The following is a 17451-nucleotide window of genomic DNA, read 5'->3' as shown; positions in this document are numbered from 1 at the left end:
AAAAAATTTTTTAATTAAATAGGATTTTCCAAATTTCTATAATGAACACATCAATATGTGCTTTGTCATCAGAAAAATATCTTAAGATGATGCTAAAGAAATTAAGTAGGTAAAATTTTACCTCTTCATGGTCCTTTTTACTCTCTGCTTGCAAAATTGAAGATCTGAAGAAAAAAAAGATGACATTTAACCAAATCAAAAACGAAAATCCAACTTTTTTCTAAAGGGCTTTTAACATGAGGTAAGAAATTTTTTATCTTTAAAGGTACACATAAAACCAATCAGTATCAAAACAAACAAAAAACCCTAAACACACAACCAACCAGTATCTTAGGGAAAGGAGACTACCAAAGGCATAAAGACTCAGATTTTAACAACTCTTGATTTTGTCTATCTATGCCAAGATGTACCAAAAAAGAAATATGCTGGTTTTCAGAGACAGCCTGTAACAAAGGTACAAAGACAATACATTTCAACTTTCTGACACTTCATATATACTTCACACATAAATCAGTGGTCCTAATGTAAAACACTAATTTTACTTCATTACTTATTATTTCTCCTTGAATACAGTTTAAAAATTTTCAAATATATTATCATTAACATAGGGATATTTAATTTTTCTTGATGTTAATATTTTAAACTTAGAAAATTTTTCACTGATTTTGAATCACACCAGGAATGTGAAATGGGAAATTATGTTAAGCATTAGCAAAAAACTGAAAATACAAAAATGCAAGTATGTGCAGTAACATTAACCATTTGGTAATTTTGACAAATAAACACAGGCTCTTCCAGTGTGATAAATGACACACACTAATTGACATTCATTATGTGTTTATATTTGGAAGATGAACTACACATTTTGATTAAAGATAATGAGCCACGACATCTTAATGTACATAAATATAGGGGGGAAATGACTTTCAGGGAACCTAGAAGCTGCTTCTGAACAATAAGAAAGACCCAAACAATATTTTAATTAAACAGGAAAACTGCAGGTAACTTAAACATAGGAAAAATTTTAAATTATGGTGTACATCCTTAGGGAATTATAATGTAACCATTATAAAAAGCTTTTAATATGTGGATACAGACCCAAATGATATATACAGTATTTCCTTAACTATTTAAGAAATGTGCTAAGAATGAAAAATAAAAACTGTAAGGCAACTGACCATAAAGTTCATTGTTGCTTCTGGTTAGTCAGATTATAGTTTTTTTTTCACACTCCATTTTATATTTTTATATGCTTTTAAAAAATTTGTTCTAAAAGCTACTCTACAGATTCTTATTTAATGTAAAGGTAATAGAAGTTCTAAAAATGGCAATATAAACATTAATGGCTTAAGAAATTAATCTGATCAGAAATATTTGATTAACATTTAAAAATAACATTGTTACTACTTCCTACATGCTGGGAACATTACATATGTTAGATTGCTATTCTTCATAACAGTTTACAAAATGGAGATTAGAATCCCTCACCCCCATTTTACATGTAGAAAAATGAAGGTTAGGTAACTTGTCTCAGGACTACCCAGTAGGTAGTGGATCCATAATTTGAACTTTATGACCCCAAGTTTGGGGCTCTTTAATTTGTGCTGCCTTCCTCAAACCATGCTGGATTTTCAGTGATCAGTTTTTTAAGCTGAAATCACAGGTTATTACCTTATGACCCTGCTTTGACAACCTCAAAATATTAAGACATCATTTAACCAAGTCAAAAAGGAAAATTCAACTAGTTTCTACAGCATTAAGAAGAAAATTATGTTAATACATAATAATTCTATAATATGTATACAGTGTCCAAATGAAAAGGAAATATCCTGCATTTCAGTAGTTTAAAATAGGACAGATTTTTTTAATAGAGGAAAATACTAACTTTTTTCCATCAAAAGAAGTGATCTGAAAACAGTATCTCCTGTCTTCACAGTCCACAGCCATTACTGAACAGTTGTCTATGTCCATGGCCAGGCCTCCTGCTACGTCCCCTCGGGCCTGACTCATTAGGTTTCCACCCTGCGTGAAGTAAAACTGTCTGTCCCAGGTAGATGATACCAAGCCTGTTTTACTAAATAAAGAAAGTACATTCACTCTTTAATAACAACATACCTGAAATCTCATCATAAGCCAGACACAAGATAAAGCACATCATAAAGAATCACCTTACAAAAAAGCACCAAGGTGCCTAGAAAATATAAACATCAGGTTTTCAGTCTCTAAAATAAATTCACATAGGCCAACCCACTTGTGTGTGTATGTACATTTACATTTCCAAAACAAGGCTGGCAATTATCAAATTGCAGGTGTTATGATGATGCACCACAAGATATACAGTCCAACTTTCAAAGGAATACATTCAAAACAAAAGGATTTATTTTACTGCTAGGGTTAACTTGCTTTATCCTATCTTCAAGTAAAAACTAAAATTTGACTTGATGGTGTAATTACAGATATTTTAAAGTATGATAAATGATGTTTAATAGCATTCATTTGTTATGCTGGATTTATTTCAACTCAAATTCGTTTCACTTTTTAAAATAATTCTAAATTATTCAGGAAATATATAATAGAATTTTACTTTTGAAAATTACTCATGAACCTCATCTGTCAAAAAGGTGGCATAAATACTAATACCGCTAACTGAAAAGATTCAACATTAGTAAAACCAAAACCATTTGGAGAATATATCAATTATATATTATATTCACCTGCTGTTACCCTAAATGATATACAATATGTGAAAATAACAACAGTTTTCTTACTTCCTAGCATTAAGATAGCCAGCCTTTCGGGTTAAGTTACGATTGACAGGAAATTTTGTGGGATCCGGGTCAGGCAAATATAAGGGGTCACTGGCTACTTCCAAATCCTCTATTGTCTGCTGCATGGTCTCTACATCATTGTCCATTTCCCTGCGAACACTAACAAAGAGAACAGATTATTACCAACCACAGCAGACAATTCTTTATCAATCACATTCATCTATATATTTGTTCTGAATATATCTTCTTACAGAGAACAGCAGTGGCATGGGTGGTTAAAGCAACATGAACATATTATAAGGCAGCTTTATATTTTATTTGAAACTTAGATATTTTGGAAACAATACTAAATTCCAAAACTAATGAAGTCACACTGAATGCCTGACTTTGGAGGAATTTTCAAACTGCTCTGTCCTATGCCTTTAAAACAACATTTTCATCTCCCTTCATACCTCAGATTAACCACAGCACTGCTCAGACTTTTGAACTTGATTAGAACTGCTCACTCTCTAAACTTTCATGGCTTGGAAAGCAAGATTTATTTGGTTATCTCCCATCCATACCCTACAATTCAGATAACTATGAAGATAATTCACTTATAGTTACTGTTATGTGTCTTTTATATTCAGACATAAAACCTAGTTTAGAATCAATAAAACACCATTATATTTGACAGTCCACAGCCATTGCGAAATTCAGAGTTTATATTCTGTGGAAAAGATGGTGAAAAAAACCAAGCAGCATCCACAAGCCACTAGAGAAACAATCTGATGGAGGGAAAATAGCCCCTTAGAAATTAAGTAGTAAATATTTTTAGGTTATGGCATTTAGCTGTCAACTTATCATTCTCATAATTTCATCTGAAATTTTTTAAGGAAGAAAATACTTACTTCTGTACACTTGTTCCAATATTAGTTAAGAATTCTTCCAGTTGGTCACTGAGATTTTCAGAACCCATCTTAAAGAAACTTATCTGGGGCAAGAGGATGTGGGAGTGGAAGATTGAACAACAGAAACACACAAACAAAATACTTAGAGGGAATCATATAAACAATTGCCAAGATACATGGTTAAGTAAAAAACAAAGGATTATTCCCATTTGTGTAAAAATAGGCTGTAGTTCACAATGACTTCTACTGAGCACAGAGCCAATGAAGAAATTTCTCTTAAATTTCACTGTGCATCCTCCTATATTAACACATGCATATGGTATGCAGGTTTTTTAAACTGGAAAATATATTTTAAAACATTTCAAGTAAGTCATATGGATAAACTATTTCATGTTTACTTCAAAGATAAGTTTTATATCTGAGGAATAATAAACACTCATATTTGACGGAACATTCAAATTTCTTTAAATTCTTGCTTTTTCGGGGACTGCCATTTCATTTTATGTTACTCAAATTTAGTTTCCTAGCTTCCTTCCTGATGCACACCTCTTGGAATACTTTGAACTTCATTTATTATTTCTAACTCAGGAAGTATGGAAGGAACATGAGACAAATTCAAACCTGTCCATTCTCTTTCAGATCTATGATGAAGCAGGAGTGAGTGGAAACTCCGGCAACAGGAGTAACTCCAGAATTCATTTAGCTTTCTGGTCCCTGTCCCCACCTGTGATTACTTCTAAATACAAGGTAAATGGTTTCATTTACCCTAAAATATTTGAAAGCTTCATCTGCAAGGAAAACCATTCTCCCTAACTTAACTTCAAATAGCATTCTGATGACATTTTCTGAAGTATTTTAAAAACAGATACAAATGAATATTTTGACCTTAGTTTGTAATATCCTGTATTTAACATAAAAATCAAACTTATAAAGTTCTATATAACCCAAGTTATAATCCAAAACGTAGTACAGTATTCACCTGAGCTTGCATGTACCCAAGCAGAGGTTCTAACAGTGCTATTTTCTTTTTGTACTGAAGAGTATTTAATGCACAAAAATAGTGCATCATGGTCTGGTGTTGTTTTTTTCTGGAAGTGTAGACATCTTCTGTTACTTCATACTTCACCTTTGAGTGAAAAGATTAGAAGTCTTATTATTTATTTACTTTTAATTATCTTTAATAATGACTGAGAGGAAGAGCCTACCCAAGGAAAAAGGTACATAACCAGCAATTGTGCATACCTTTCTTATTTTCGGATAGAAATCTGCAGAATATTGGCTAAGATAGTTTTCCTGTTTTACCATCCTCTACTTTATTTAAAAATGTACGTTAAAAGCAGCATTCTGCACATAACTTATAATGGTAAAGTAACTGAACTAAGAATGGCAGCAAAAGTCTACCACATGGAGGAAAAGCAGAAAGCAGTCTGGTGTTAACCATTAATCTCTGACCTTTTTCAGTTCACAGCATGCCATTCTTTCCTACAGGTTCTCTGCTTCTCTCCCTAATGTCCCTCTCTGCTTGTAGCTGTTTTCCTGCACTCACACTTAAAATATGTGTGCTCTCTTGAGTTCTCGTATGCAGATGACAAGTATTTATTGAGCACCTATTATGTAATACACTGTCCCGTTCTTTTCCTGCTTTCCTTAGAATACCACATCAAGTACCAAGAATATTCCAGTTACCAATGACTCCCAAATTTTTATCTCCTGCCCCTGACTCTCCCAAGTGTCAGAGGAAGCAGATCTCCAGATGGGTTCTTTATGTGTGAATGTGCTAGGAACATACAAAACTAAAGACAGTATCTTCCCCCACAAAACCTGCTCCTCTACGTTGTTTCTTAGCTCTCTGAATTTTTCCTAGACCCACCCCATCATCCAAGAATTTTAGGACCCACTTTTTATTCCTCCTCCTATCTTAAGTATTATCAATTCTACTTATGAAATATCTTCCAAAACTATCCCTTCCTCTCCTTTCAGTAACAATCTTAGCTGAAACTCTCCTAATACCTTGCAAACTATTCTCATACCTTTTCACTGGATTCCCAATTTCATCGTCCCCTTCACATTTCCACTAGTATTTTTATTCTGTAACAACTGCATGGTGTTACTCATTTACTTAAAACCCACTGGTGGCTGCCCACTCCCTCTAATACACATTTCAGTCATTAACATAGTAATCTGGCCCCAACTTCCTTCTTGTTGTTCTGCCATGCCTCCCCAAATACATCCTATGTCCCAGACACACTGAAATGATTATCTTTCCATTATCATAATAATTATTCCTAGAAATAATAATTGCTGTAAGTCAGGTGCTCTACACGCATTCTTGTTTCACCTTCACAACTACTGAGTTTTCTCAATAGAGAAATAAAGGCTTGTAATTAAGTGAACAGTGTACGACCTCAGAAAATAAGCCACAGAGTGAGGTTAGTCCCCCAGCAGTCTTACTTCAGAGCCGGTGCACTCTGAACCTTTACACTCTCCAGACTCTACGATGTGCTTCTGCAAAGGCTGTTTTTCTTCCAGAAATGCCCTCTCCCCAATCCCAAACCAGTGACATCCACTCATCTCCAGTGCAAATGGCACCTCCTAAAAGTGCAACCTTTCCCAACTCACCAAAGATATGCCGCCCTCTCTGTGCTTTCCCAGCATTTTGTTAAGACTTCTTTACTGCACTTAACTCTGTTAATTCTTGTGTTCTCTTCATCCTTGTACTCTGGCATCTGGTCTAGCTGCATGCCTTCACACAGGAAGCCTTTGGTAAATGTAGATTATCCACCCCCTGAGGGCAGGAGTGGAGCCTATTCACACTGTTGCCCCACACAGTAGGTGCTTAATAAATTTTTCAACTAAATGAAATTAGTGGAAGAATGTTTTTAAAAATACCTGCAACAGCCAGAGGCAATGTAAAATATATCAAAATTCATACTTAGCACCTTTAACTACTTCTCTATGGCAAAGTAACAAACTAATGTAGATCTCAAAATTTATGTATTAATACTTGCACCATCAAGTAATCAGTGAACTCAAATTAGAAATGGAAAAGGAGATCTTTGTACTGAATTTTGTGTGAGAAACATTTCCTTTCTGTGTCATACTAGCTGTTGAACGGTAAACCATACCCGGGTGTGGATTCCCGCAAGTGGTCACTGTGTCCCAAGCAGCAGCTGCAGCCAAAGCTGCAGACACCAACTCCCAGGTACAGAGATCACCTCACTCACAAATATCTAGTGGAGGCCTACTCACCAAGTCTTGGATTAGGCACTGAGAGAGGAATGATCTTAAGGAGCATCTAGATGAACATAACATTCTGTTCTTTGTTCTTTACTCAAATACACATCTCCTCAAATGTAGTGTAGTATTTCTGAATTTCACTCATAGAAGTATCCAAATATATATATATATTCCTTACAAATGAGAAAGTTCTCATAACAGAATTTCATTAAACATATATGTAAATATTCAACTTTTTAACCACTGCATCTCAGAGGACACTTTTGAATACATATATACAATGCAGTGTTATCAAAATACAAAGCAAAGGAGGCAATGTCATACCCTGGGCATCAGTTACATTTTTTTTTTTCTTGAATAGTTATGTTTACTTATAAAATTCTGTCAGCAGGAAAATATTTTGTTTAAAAAGACAATTATTAATTGTCTAATAACTGATTTAACAAAAAGGCTTTGAAACAACTAGAAGGAAAATGTAAACTAAGGGCAATATGGCAAAACATACAAAGTAACTACTGGCTACCATTTTAAACAGGAAAAACTAGACCACCTAATGAAACAGTTGTTAATTGTGATACTGAAAAAGTAAGTATGTATCACACCTTGTCATTTTCTCTTTTTTTTGATAATCTGCTATATCGGTTAATCGCAGCATCATGATCTGGAAAACAGAAATGACTATTAAAAGCAACACAATAAAACTTTGCAAAACTTGTAAGTGCTTTACATGGTCTTCACATGTGCATCTTTCAACAAACATAGTAAAGCAAAATAAGAATTCCTTACTGTATGATCATTCCACCCAAATGTTCTCTACAGCCAAATTTCCCCTAAAGTATGTTTCTGCTTATTAAATTTGTTAAAAACATTTAATTCCAAGGAAACTGTAGTCCACTGAAAGTTTTTTAAAGTATTTTTTAGTACAAAAATAGCAAATGCTCATTAAAGAAAATATGGAATATACAGGAAAATAAGGAAGGGAAAATATATCGCCTCCTTAGGTGTTATGAAGATGACAAACCACAAGATTTAATTTCTTTTAAAATTTTTCTTGTAGCATAAACAGTGCAACTAAAATAACAACACTGATTTTTAAAAATATTCACTTAAACTTTTAATTACGTTCATTTTTTTTACAAATATTACATCAAATCTGGCCACAGATTTGTGTTGATAAATGCGTCATTACTAGAAAAAACTATGTAAAATATTCAGAGCTTACCATTACTAGCAATCTGAAACACTTCCTTTAATGTCAGTATTTCTGGAAAAATTCAGGAAAAATTTCAGTTTAGCATATTTATGACCCATCTTAAATTCTGTTTAGAAAACAGTAAATGACACTTAAGCTTAACTAAAACTCCAAATAAAATTTCAACATTCGAAGTGAAAAAGTTAGCATTTAAACTTGCCTATGGAACACTTACTATTATCATTAGCAACAGTTACACCACCAGAAAATGTACTTGCCACAAATTAGTAATAAGACACAAAAACAAAATTTAAAACCATTGCGAATTCTAAGCTATACAAATATTTTGATTTAATACCAGAATTCAACTGACTGATTTTTTGATATTGACTCTAATAAGTCAAATGCTAAATGAGAAACAAAGTACATTTTATTAATAAGATTATGATATTCAGTACCCTTAGATTGAGAAGAGATCTTATTTCTTCTTGACCTTAGAAAAGATCATTCTTGAGAATCACCACCACAAATATTAATTCCATCTCTGAAATACATTTGTCTTTATTCTATGTATAATTTTAATACTTTACCACCCACTGATAGCTAGTCAATGTCTTTATACTCTATTTAAAAGTCTGTATGATTGTCTGAGATTGTAAGTTATGAGAAAACAGAGCCAAGTCTATAAAACTCTCATTTTATCACCTAAGTATCCAAAATGGGGAGGGGAAAACCACCACAAACTACCAAGTCATGGATTGCTTGACAGGCCAGCCCTGTTACCGCCCACCACTCCAGCCCACTGACACATCTCCATCTCCTGTGCCACTGTCCCAGTTCAGGCCCTGGTCACACCTCACTGGACTCTCACAACTTCCTAATCCCTTCTCCCAGACATCAAATCCACTCTATTCCATACTCCAAAAACAAAAGAATTGTGTCTCTCTATTTCCTAAAGACCTCTGTTGGCTTTTCTTTGCTGATAAACTCAAGTCCAACCTCTTTAGCATGATCTAGTCCCAACTGATCTACTTCTAGATTTGTCTCCTGCCGCGCCCCAACAACCCAACACTGCAGCTACACTGAATTCCCTATCATTGTCAACAAGCCACGTCCTTCTACAATCCATACCTTTGTGCTTTCTAGTCCCTCTAATAGAACAATGACTCTCTTCTCCTGGCAAATTCTTCCTTATTGTTCAATGCTGTCACATCCTTGGTGAAGCCTTTCTGACCCCCTCCTCTGAGCCCCCACAGCACCTTGCTCATCCCTAATTATAAGTAACAGGGTATCACAACTATCTGTTTGCCCGTCTCCTCTGGGCTTTCTCAAGGAAAGTCCTATCTTACTTGTATCAGTATTCCTCAGTATTTAGTTTAACATCTAGCAGGAGCTCCTATAAATGTTTAGTGACTTATTAAAGTAAAAGTGCCACATGCTGTAGTCAGAAGTGGTTAAGGTGCAGAGTAATACACATTTTCGAGCACTGATCTTCTGACAGCTAATGAAAGTAAACATAAACTTGACTTCAATACCTTTCAGATCTCTTTCTTTAAACTGGGTAATGGGGAACATCATGGCATCAGCAAGCTGTGTTGAAAGTACTGCATGACAAGAGCTAAGCTGGTAAAAGAAAGACCAAAAAGGCCAAATAACTATAAAGAAACATTTAATCAGCATTATGAGAAATAAACAAAATTAGTCAACACGGGTAGATACATTTACATAAGAGAACACTAAAAATCATGTTATATTATTACATAATTATCTAGCAATCAAAAAAAAATTCCATTTAAAATTCTCAGAATGACCCTGGATTTGGTAAAGGTTTCTTAGATATGACACCCAAAGCAACAAAAGAAAATACAAACTGCACTTTATCAGAATAAAAACATTTGAGCATCAAAGCATACTATCAAGAAAATAAAAAGACAACCCACAGAATGGAAGAAAAATGTTTACCAATCACATATCTGATAAGGAGTTTGTATTCTTTAGAATAAACAACTCTTAAACTCAGTAGTAAAAGACAACCCAATTTAAAAATGGGTGAAGGTCTGAAAAGACACTTCTTCAAAGATATACATATGGCCAATAGGCATAGGAAAAGATGCTCAACATCATTAGCCACCAGGAAAATGCATATCAAAACTACAATGAAATGGGGGAGGGTATAGCTCAGTGATAGAGTGTGTGCCTAGCATGCACAAGGTCCAGGGTTCAATCCCCAGAACGTCCATTAGAATAAATAAATAAATAAATAAAGCTAATTACTGCCCCCTCCAAAAAAAAAAACCCTAAAATGAAGCATTTTTTCTGACCACAACAGCATGAAACTAGAAATCAACCAGAGAGAGAAACAAGAAAACCAACAACTACAGAGACTAAACAACATGCTACTTAAAAAAACCAATGGGTCGATGATGAAATCAAAGAGGAAATTTAAAAATACCTTGAGACAAATGACAGTGAAAACACAACCATACAAAATCTATGGGGTAAAGCAAAAGCGGCCCTAAGAGGTAAGTTCATAGTAATTGTGGCCTTCCTCAAAAAATAAGAAAAATCTCAAACAACCTAACCTACCACCTAAAAGAACTAGAAAAAAAGAACAAACAAAACCTCAAGTCAGCAAAAGGAAGAAGATAATAAAGATCAGAGACAAAATAAATAAAATACAGATTTAAAAAATGAAAAATCAAACCAAGAGCTGGTTTTTTGAAAGGGTAAACATTCTCTGGCATAAATCATCAGTCTTCCCAGGCAACAGAAATAAAAGCAAAAATAAACAAAGGGGACCTAATCAAACTTAAAAGCTTTTACACAGCAAAGGAAACCATAAACAAAATGAAGACAACCTATGGACTGGGAGAAAATATTTGCAAACAACACAACCAACAAGAGCTTAATTTCCAAAATATACAAACAGCTCATACAACTCAATAACAAAAAACAAACAACCCTATCTGAAAATGGGCAGAAGACCTAAATAAGCAATTCTCCAATGAAGATAAACAAATGGCCAAAAGGCACATGAAAAGGTGCTTAACATCATTAATTATTAGAGAAATGCAAATCAAAACTACAATGAGGTATCATCTTACACCGATCAGAATGGCCATCATTAAAAAGTCCACAAATAAGAAATGCTGGAGAAGGTGTGGAGAAAAGGGAACCCTCCTATACTGTTGGTGGGAATGTAAACTGGTGCAGCCACTATAGAAAACAGTACGGCGGTTCCTTAAAAAACTAAAAACAGAGTTACCATATGATCCATCCCACTCCTGGGCATACATCCAGAGAAAACTCTTAATTTGAAAAGATATATGCACTCCAAGGTTCACAGCAGCACTATTTACAACAGCCAAGACATTGAAGCAACCTAAATGTCCATCAACAGATGAATGGATAAAGACAATATGGTATATATACACACAATGGAATACTACTCAGCCATAAAAAGAATGAAATAATGCCATTTGCAGTAACATGGATGGACCTAGACATTATCATACTAAGTGAAGAAAATCAGACAAATACCATATGATATCACTTACATGTGGAATCTAAAAAATGATACAAATCAACTTATTGACAAAATAGAAAAAGACTCACATAGAAAACAAACTTTTGGTTACCAAAGGGGAAAGGCAAGAGGAGGAATAAATTAGGAGTTTGGGATTAGCAGATTCAAAGTACTATATAAAAAGTAGATAAACAACAAGGTCCTACTCTATAGCACAGGGAACTATATTCAATATCCTGTAATAAACTATAATGGAAAAGAATCTGAAAAGCTATATATATATAGTCTAATATATATATATGTCTAATATATATAGTCTACTATATACATATCTAACTATATATATGTGTCTAAACAAATCACTGTGCTGTACACCAGAAACTAACAACATTCTAAATCAACTATACTTCAATAAAAATAAACAAACTACAACGTAGTTCCAATTTATAGCCCTCTAAGTGGGTATAATAAAAAATTAATGAACTATCAAGTGTTGATGAAGATGTGGAGAAACTGGAATACTCCTACATTAGCGGCAGGAATGTAAAATTGTGCAGAAGTTGTGGAAAATAGTGTGGCGGTTTCTCAAAAAGCTAAACATAAAATTACTATATGATCCAGCAATCCCCCTCCTGGGTATACACCTAGAAGAAATGAAGACTGGTATTCAAAACAACCACCACCACCACCACAACAACTTATACTTGAATGCTCATTAGCACTGTTCACATTAGCTAAAAGGTGGAAAACAACCTAGTTGTCTGTCAGCTAATGAACGGATACATAAAATGTGGTATACATACTACGGAATTTTATTCAGGAAAGAAAAGAAATGAAATTCTGATACTTTCTACAACGTGAATGAATCCTGAAAACGTTATACCAAGTGAAAGAAGACAGATTCAAAAATCCACAAATTGTATGGGTCCATTTGTATGAAATATCCAAATTAGGAAAAGTCATACAGACAAGAAAGCAGATTTGTGATTGCCAGGAGCTGAGGGGAGGGGGGGGTGACTGCTTAATGGGCACAGGGTTTCCTTTGGGATGATGATAAAAACCATTCTTGAACATCAGTGGTGGTTGCACAACACTGTGAATGTATGAAATATCATTAATGGTAAATTTTATATTATGTATATTTTACCACAATAAAAAAATTCCATTTCCTATAACTATTTCTTTATATTGATCTAATATGATAATATTTTGCTAAAATGAGTTATTAAAATATTTCAAAAAATTACTTTCCCAGTTAAGAAACTAAAAAGACAGAACTACCTAATGGGTCATGTAAAAAGAAAAGCTTTCACTGCACTAGTGTAAACAGTTATGGATTGTCCAAATATTTCTTACCACCTTTCTTCCTCCTGGCTTCTAGGCCTTTTTTAAATTATTTTGATGACTGGTTAGAGAAATTAGGGATTGATATTGGATGTTTGAGATGGAAGGATTAATGAACTTCCATTACTTGATGTTAAAAATAGAGAAACCATAAAGAGGAGAACTTTACTTCACAGCTTAACTCCTCTCCCTGCCTACATCAAACACCACAATGAAAGGTTGCATGTTACATGGACTGAGAGTAGAGAGAGCACATCTATATGATTATTCCTTGAAAATAATTTGTTTTAATCAGACAAAGTATTGTTTTTATGAGACAGTCACCAAGATGTGGAAGTAAGACACTTCTTAAAATAGTAATATTTTATAATAGAAATTTACTCACATAATTATAAGAAACGTTCTCAATAAAGGCAAACAACTTGAGTAACTTAATTATAAGACAACTTATTCAAGCAAAATAAAATAAGCATTTACCTCATCTATAACTTTTGAAAACTGCTGCAAAGTAGAACTCATAACTTCATCATCACCCCCCAGTGGAAAGCGCTGAAAAGTAAAACAGAGATGAGGTAAAGGTCCATTGCTGCATGTCTTTTGTGAGTTACATTATAATTTTCAGTTTTAAAATTACTTCAGAAAACTTCTAAAATTTTGAGTAGCCCTAAAAAATGTCATTTTAATATAGTAGTATAATTCATATAATTAGTAAACGTTAATTGAAACGTCTGCTAAGTAACCAATTAACAGGAATGCACACCATACTGAAAGTTCAAAGATGTAAGTTTAGTTCTAGTTCCTCCACTAACCAGTTGTGTAACCATGAGCAAGCTTCAGTTTCTTCATGTGAAAAAATAGGGATAAACTAGATAACCTCTAAATCTAACATTAAATAATTAAAATTAGATATAAGTGCATAATGGAATTCCAAAGGCATATCAAAATTATCTTCTGTGAATTCAAAAAGGCTTAGAATTCTTGATGAGAAATTCTGTTTATCTACAAAGATACTATATCACTGCATATTTTAAATACTTTTAAAATGTTGATGTACAGTACCTGTTTTTCATATTCTTTTAAAAGTTTTGAAGTCAGGTGTGTTGCAGCACTTAATTCATTCTATCGGAAGAGATTAACATTCAAATTAACACAATATTAAAGATTAAGAAAAAAGTTTTAAGCCACTTTTATTTATCACTTCAACAGAGTACAACATGCTCTCCCAATCCCTCATTATAACACTGGAAAGGAAACTACCACAAAAGCACTGGAAAGGAAACTCAAACCTTAAGACAGACACCATCAAGAAATTCAGCAGTGTTCCAGGTATGTGCTCTTTCTTTTTAGTTAATGAAAACTAACTGTTAAAGCTTTAAAGCTAGAAGTAAATTGTACATAATCTTAGCAACATCTTAAAAGATTCTACACTGATGACTGATGATCCCTCCCTCTAGATGCTGATACTAGACCATGATAAGCATTTAATAACATACAAACAAAATGTGGTCGGTCTAGTCATTATAATACAGTAATGTAGCCATATGAAAGAAATACTTTTTTAATTTAAAGGTTTTTTTTTCAGAAACAAAAGTAATGTTTCTTTTACATATTATTCTCTGGTCAGAAATCAAATTCTGGAGAGACCTAACTCTAGGAAAAAAAGTAAACAACTATCACAGCAACTTTAAAGTACATAATGAAAATGTGAGTCCAGAAAGAAGAGAAAATGAGAAGGAAAAAAAAAAGAAACTTGTACACTTAATTAATCCCAAAGAAAGTTTATCACAGAACCCAGGTTCCTATTAAGGCTTATAATTAACTTACATAAACAGAGCCTCAAATCTTATGCCTGTTCAACCAAAAAAACCTAGTCATATCTTTTTTAAATTAATCTCCTGGTACCCTGGAGCTATATCTAAATTTTAGTACCTTCTTCTAACAAGATAGAGGTAAACTACTTTCAAATCTTCTGCTCAAAGAGGGGATGTATTCCATAAGATTAAAAGCATGATTAGAGAAAATACTGGTGACAATTTGGGGTTTTCAGTTAGATCTTAGGTAAAGATCACTATCATGAGTTTCATTAAGAAAGCCCTTATACTGTGTTTAGGGGGAAGCGGCAAATGCTTCAATCTTCATCACTTTTGTAGTGCTACAAACTATACACTAGTAATTGAAATGTGAGCTCTGTAATACAAAATTTAATGTTCATACATCCACTCAACAAATATTTATTACTATGTGCCTTGGACATGGCTAGGTACCAGTAAACAAGACAGACACTATCTCTGTCCTCATGGGCTTAAAGATTCATTTCAAAAATGCACTGAGTCAGTCTTTAGCCCTTTACCTGTGCATCATAAATCCGACGCATAGCTTGATACAACTGGTTCATATAGTTGGAAATAGCTGTAGCATCTTCTTCAAATACACCCAGTAAAGACCTTGTCTGTATAAAATAAAAGCAGTAAGTTTATGTTAACCACTATAAAAATCAGATGGACTTTTTTTTTCCTAAAGGAAGGAAAAACCCTCAGATATTAGAGCTCTAATAATTCTGAGTTTTAATCTATTTTCTCTCCTTTGATAGTAATGCCAGGATGTCAGGGTTCTTTGTTCTCAATTTCGCTTCATTAAAATAGAGGGATTTTCCAACTTAGTCACACAAACCTTAGAAGGAACAACAAAAGTGTATTTTTATGAATTAAAAAGTCTGATATTAAACTAAGAACAAATCAACAGGATCATTCAAAGCTAAATTAACAGTATTCCATGTATAAATATTTAAAATGTCTTATTTCAGGGTAACTTAGCATGATTATTTGTCTTTACCCATGGTCTCCTCCAAACCCCTCCCCATCATAATCCAAAATAATACTACAGTACCCCTCCCCAATATGGCCTATAAAATGCTAATTAGGTTTTTTTATGACTGCAGAATTTGGGGTTATTTTTTATTCTTCTTTATACATTGCCATATTGTTAGGCTTTTTTTTTTTTTTTTGGCCCAATGAGCAGGAGCATGTAAAAATTACCTTAATTGTAAGAGTAAAAACTCATCAGTCAGTAAAAGTTAAAACTGTCAACAAAAAGGATCAGAGATAAGGAAACTCAACATATCAAGGCAAGGTAAGTTCACTTTCTTATATCCCAAAGGGAAAGGAAGAATTAAATTTCAACAATTACTGAGATAACTACAGTTTAAAATCTAAAAGATAATTTTGTACTTTTATTCTACAAATAGTTAATTTATGCCTCGGTCTTAGAAGTTGTTTTTTAAAAGTCAACTTATTCCTTAGCTTCCTATTTTCAGAAGAGGAAGCTAAGTCAATATGGTTTAAAAAAGAAAAAGCAGCACAAAATCATTATGCCAGTATATGAAGTCCATGTTATCTCAGTCCTCCACATGCCCCAGAGATTTACATCTGACAGAATCTTTTTATCTTTTAGCCCTAGTGCACTATTCCCATTCTCCAAGTGCTGTTTTAAGATGTAATAAAGAAAGCATCATGAAATTATGTTTGGCTAATTCCATTCCTAAAAAAAAAAATAGATCTGCCACTTAGGGTTTTTTCGTTCCCCCAAATTATCATTCTAACTCAAGACATAACACATTTATGCAAAAAGCTGTAGTGGAATTACATTAAAAAGATGTTCTTAACCCCAGAGTTGAAACAGCTTCCTTATGTAAAGCTAATAATAGTTCAACATTGTATAATGACTGTTTAAAGTTAACATCTTACAAAAATGCATCAACATGGTGCCATTTCACTGAATCTATGATGGTATCCACTGTGATTTATGTACTAATATATACAACCGTGATATATACATTTTTATATACTACTAAAACAAACAAAACAATGCTGGCTATTAAGCTATGATTTAATGTTTTCTTATGTCTTGATGTTTTTACTTGATATTTATGGAAACAGACCTTTAGACAAAGTTTTATATGTAATTCTCATATAAACACAAAAAAGAAAAGCTGCATAAATATAATGCTAAAATTTCAACCCTTCTGAGTCATTTTTTTGGTACAAGAGTGATCACTATCCATGTTTTCTCATCTAGTATTATTCTGTGCCATGAACAGGTGATAAATATTTCTTAGAAGCACTCTCCCTTTGTCCCAGTATTTTATTCCAAACCAGTGATACCCATTCAGCAAGTTCTGATGGTAACACTTGCTTCATGTTACCAGGTGTCAAAGGAAAATTTTGAGACACAAACAAGCTGGATCCTTCAAGTGGTTGTGGCTTATTGAAAGGTTGCACTTGGCCAGTCATGCCACTAAGACAAACAACCAAATGTGTACGTTTTCAGGCAATTACAAATCAAATATCATCAACTGTTATATCACCCCAATATAAGAGATGTCAGAATATGAATTTTAAAAATGTCTGTCTCATAATCTATGAGTATTCCATATTATGCCAAAGAAAGAAGCCTCCATTTGGGACTGGAGTTTGTTTTTAAAGTTCCAGCATGGAT

The 17451-nt window shown here is 33.5% G+C and overlaps 2 protein-coding genes across 2 annotated transcripts in view; one reads left to right on the top strand and one right to left on the bottom strand.

Moving 5' to 3' along the window:
• ASB14 (ankyrin repeat and SOCS box containing 14) overlaps nt 1-4605 on the top strand; it is a 29312-nt gene extending 24707 nt beyond the window's left edge. The window contains exon 11 of the mRNA XM_072941541.1: nt 4298-4605. Coding sequence (XP_072797642.1) covers nt 4298-4471 — 174 coding nt within the window. The 3' untranslated portion in view covers nt 4472-4605. The remainder of the gene's footprint in view (nt 1-4297) is intronic.
• Nucleotides 1-17451, bottom strand: part of APPL1 (adaptor protein, phosphotyrosine interacting with PH domain and leucine zipper 1) — a 33989-nt gene that overhangs the window by 13717 nt on the left and 2821 nt on the right. Inside the window, exons 2-12 of the mRNA XM_006196434.3 lie at nt 15308-15406; nt 14017-14076; nt 13435-13506; nt 9623-9710; nt 8118-8159; nt 7498-7556; nt 4638-4784; nt 3659-3741; nt 2769-2927; nt 1886-2074; nt 122-164 (exon numbers count right to left, since the gene is read on the bottom strand). Of these exons, the coding sequence (XP_006196496.1) occupies nt 122-164; nt 1886-2074; nt 2769-2927; nt 3659-3741; nt 4638-4784; nt 7498-7556; nt 8118-8159; nt 9623-9710; nt 13435-13506; nt 14017-14076; nt 15308-15406 (1041 nt within the window). The remainder of the gene's footprint in view (nt 1-121; nt 165-1885; nt 2075-2768; nt 2928-3658; nt 3742-4637; nt 4785-7497; nt 7557-8117; nt 8160-9622; nt 9711-13434; nt 13507-14016; nt 14077-15307; nt 15407-17451) is intronic.

This window comes from Vicugna pacos, chromosome 17 (assembly GCF_048564905.1).
Source record: "Vicugna pacos chromosome 17, VicPac4, whole genome shotgun sequence".
In the NCBI taxonomy this organism is placed as follows: Eukaryota; Metazoa; Chordata; class Mammalia; order Artiodactyla; family Camelidae; genus Vicugna; species Vicugna pacos.
The sequence above is the reverse complement of the archived record's forward strand: the minus strand, read 5'-3'. Positions and strand labels throughout refer to the sequence as shown.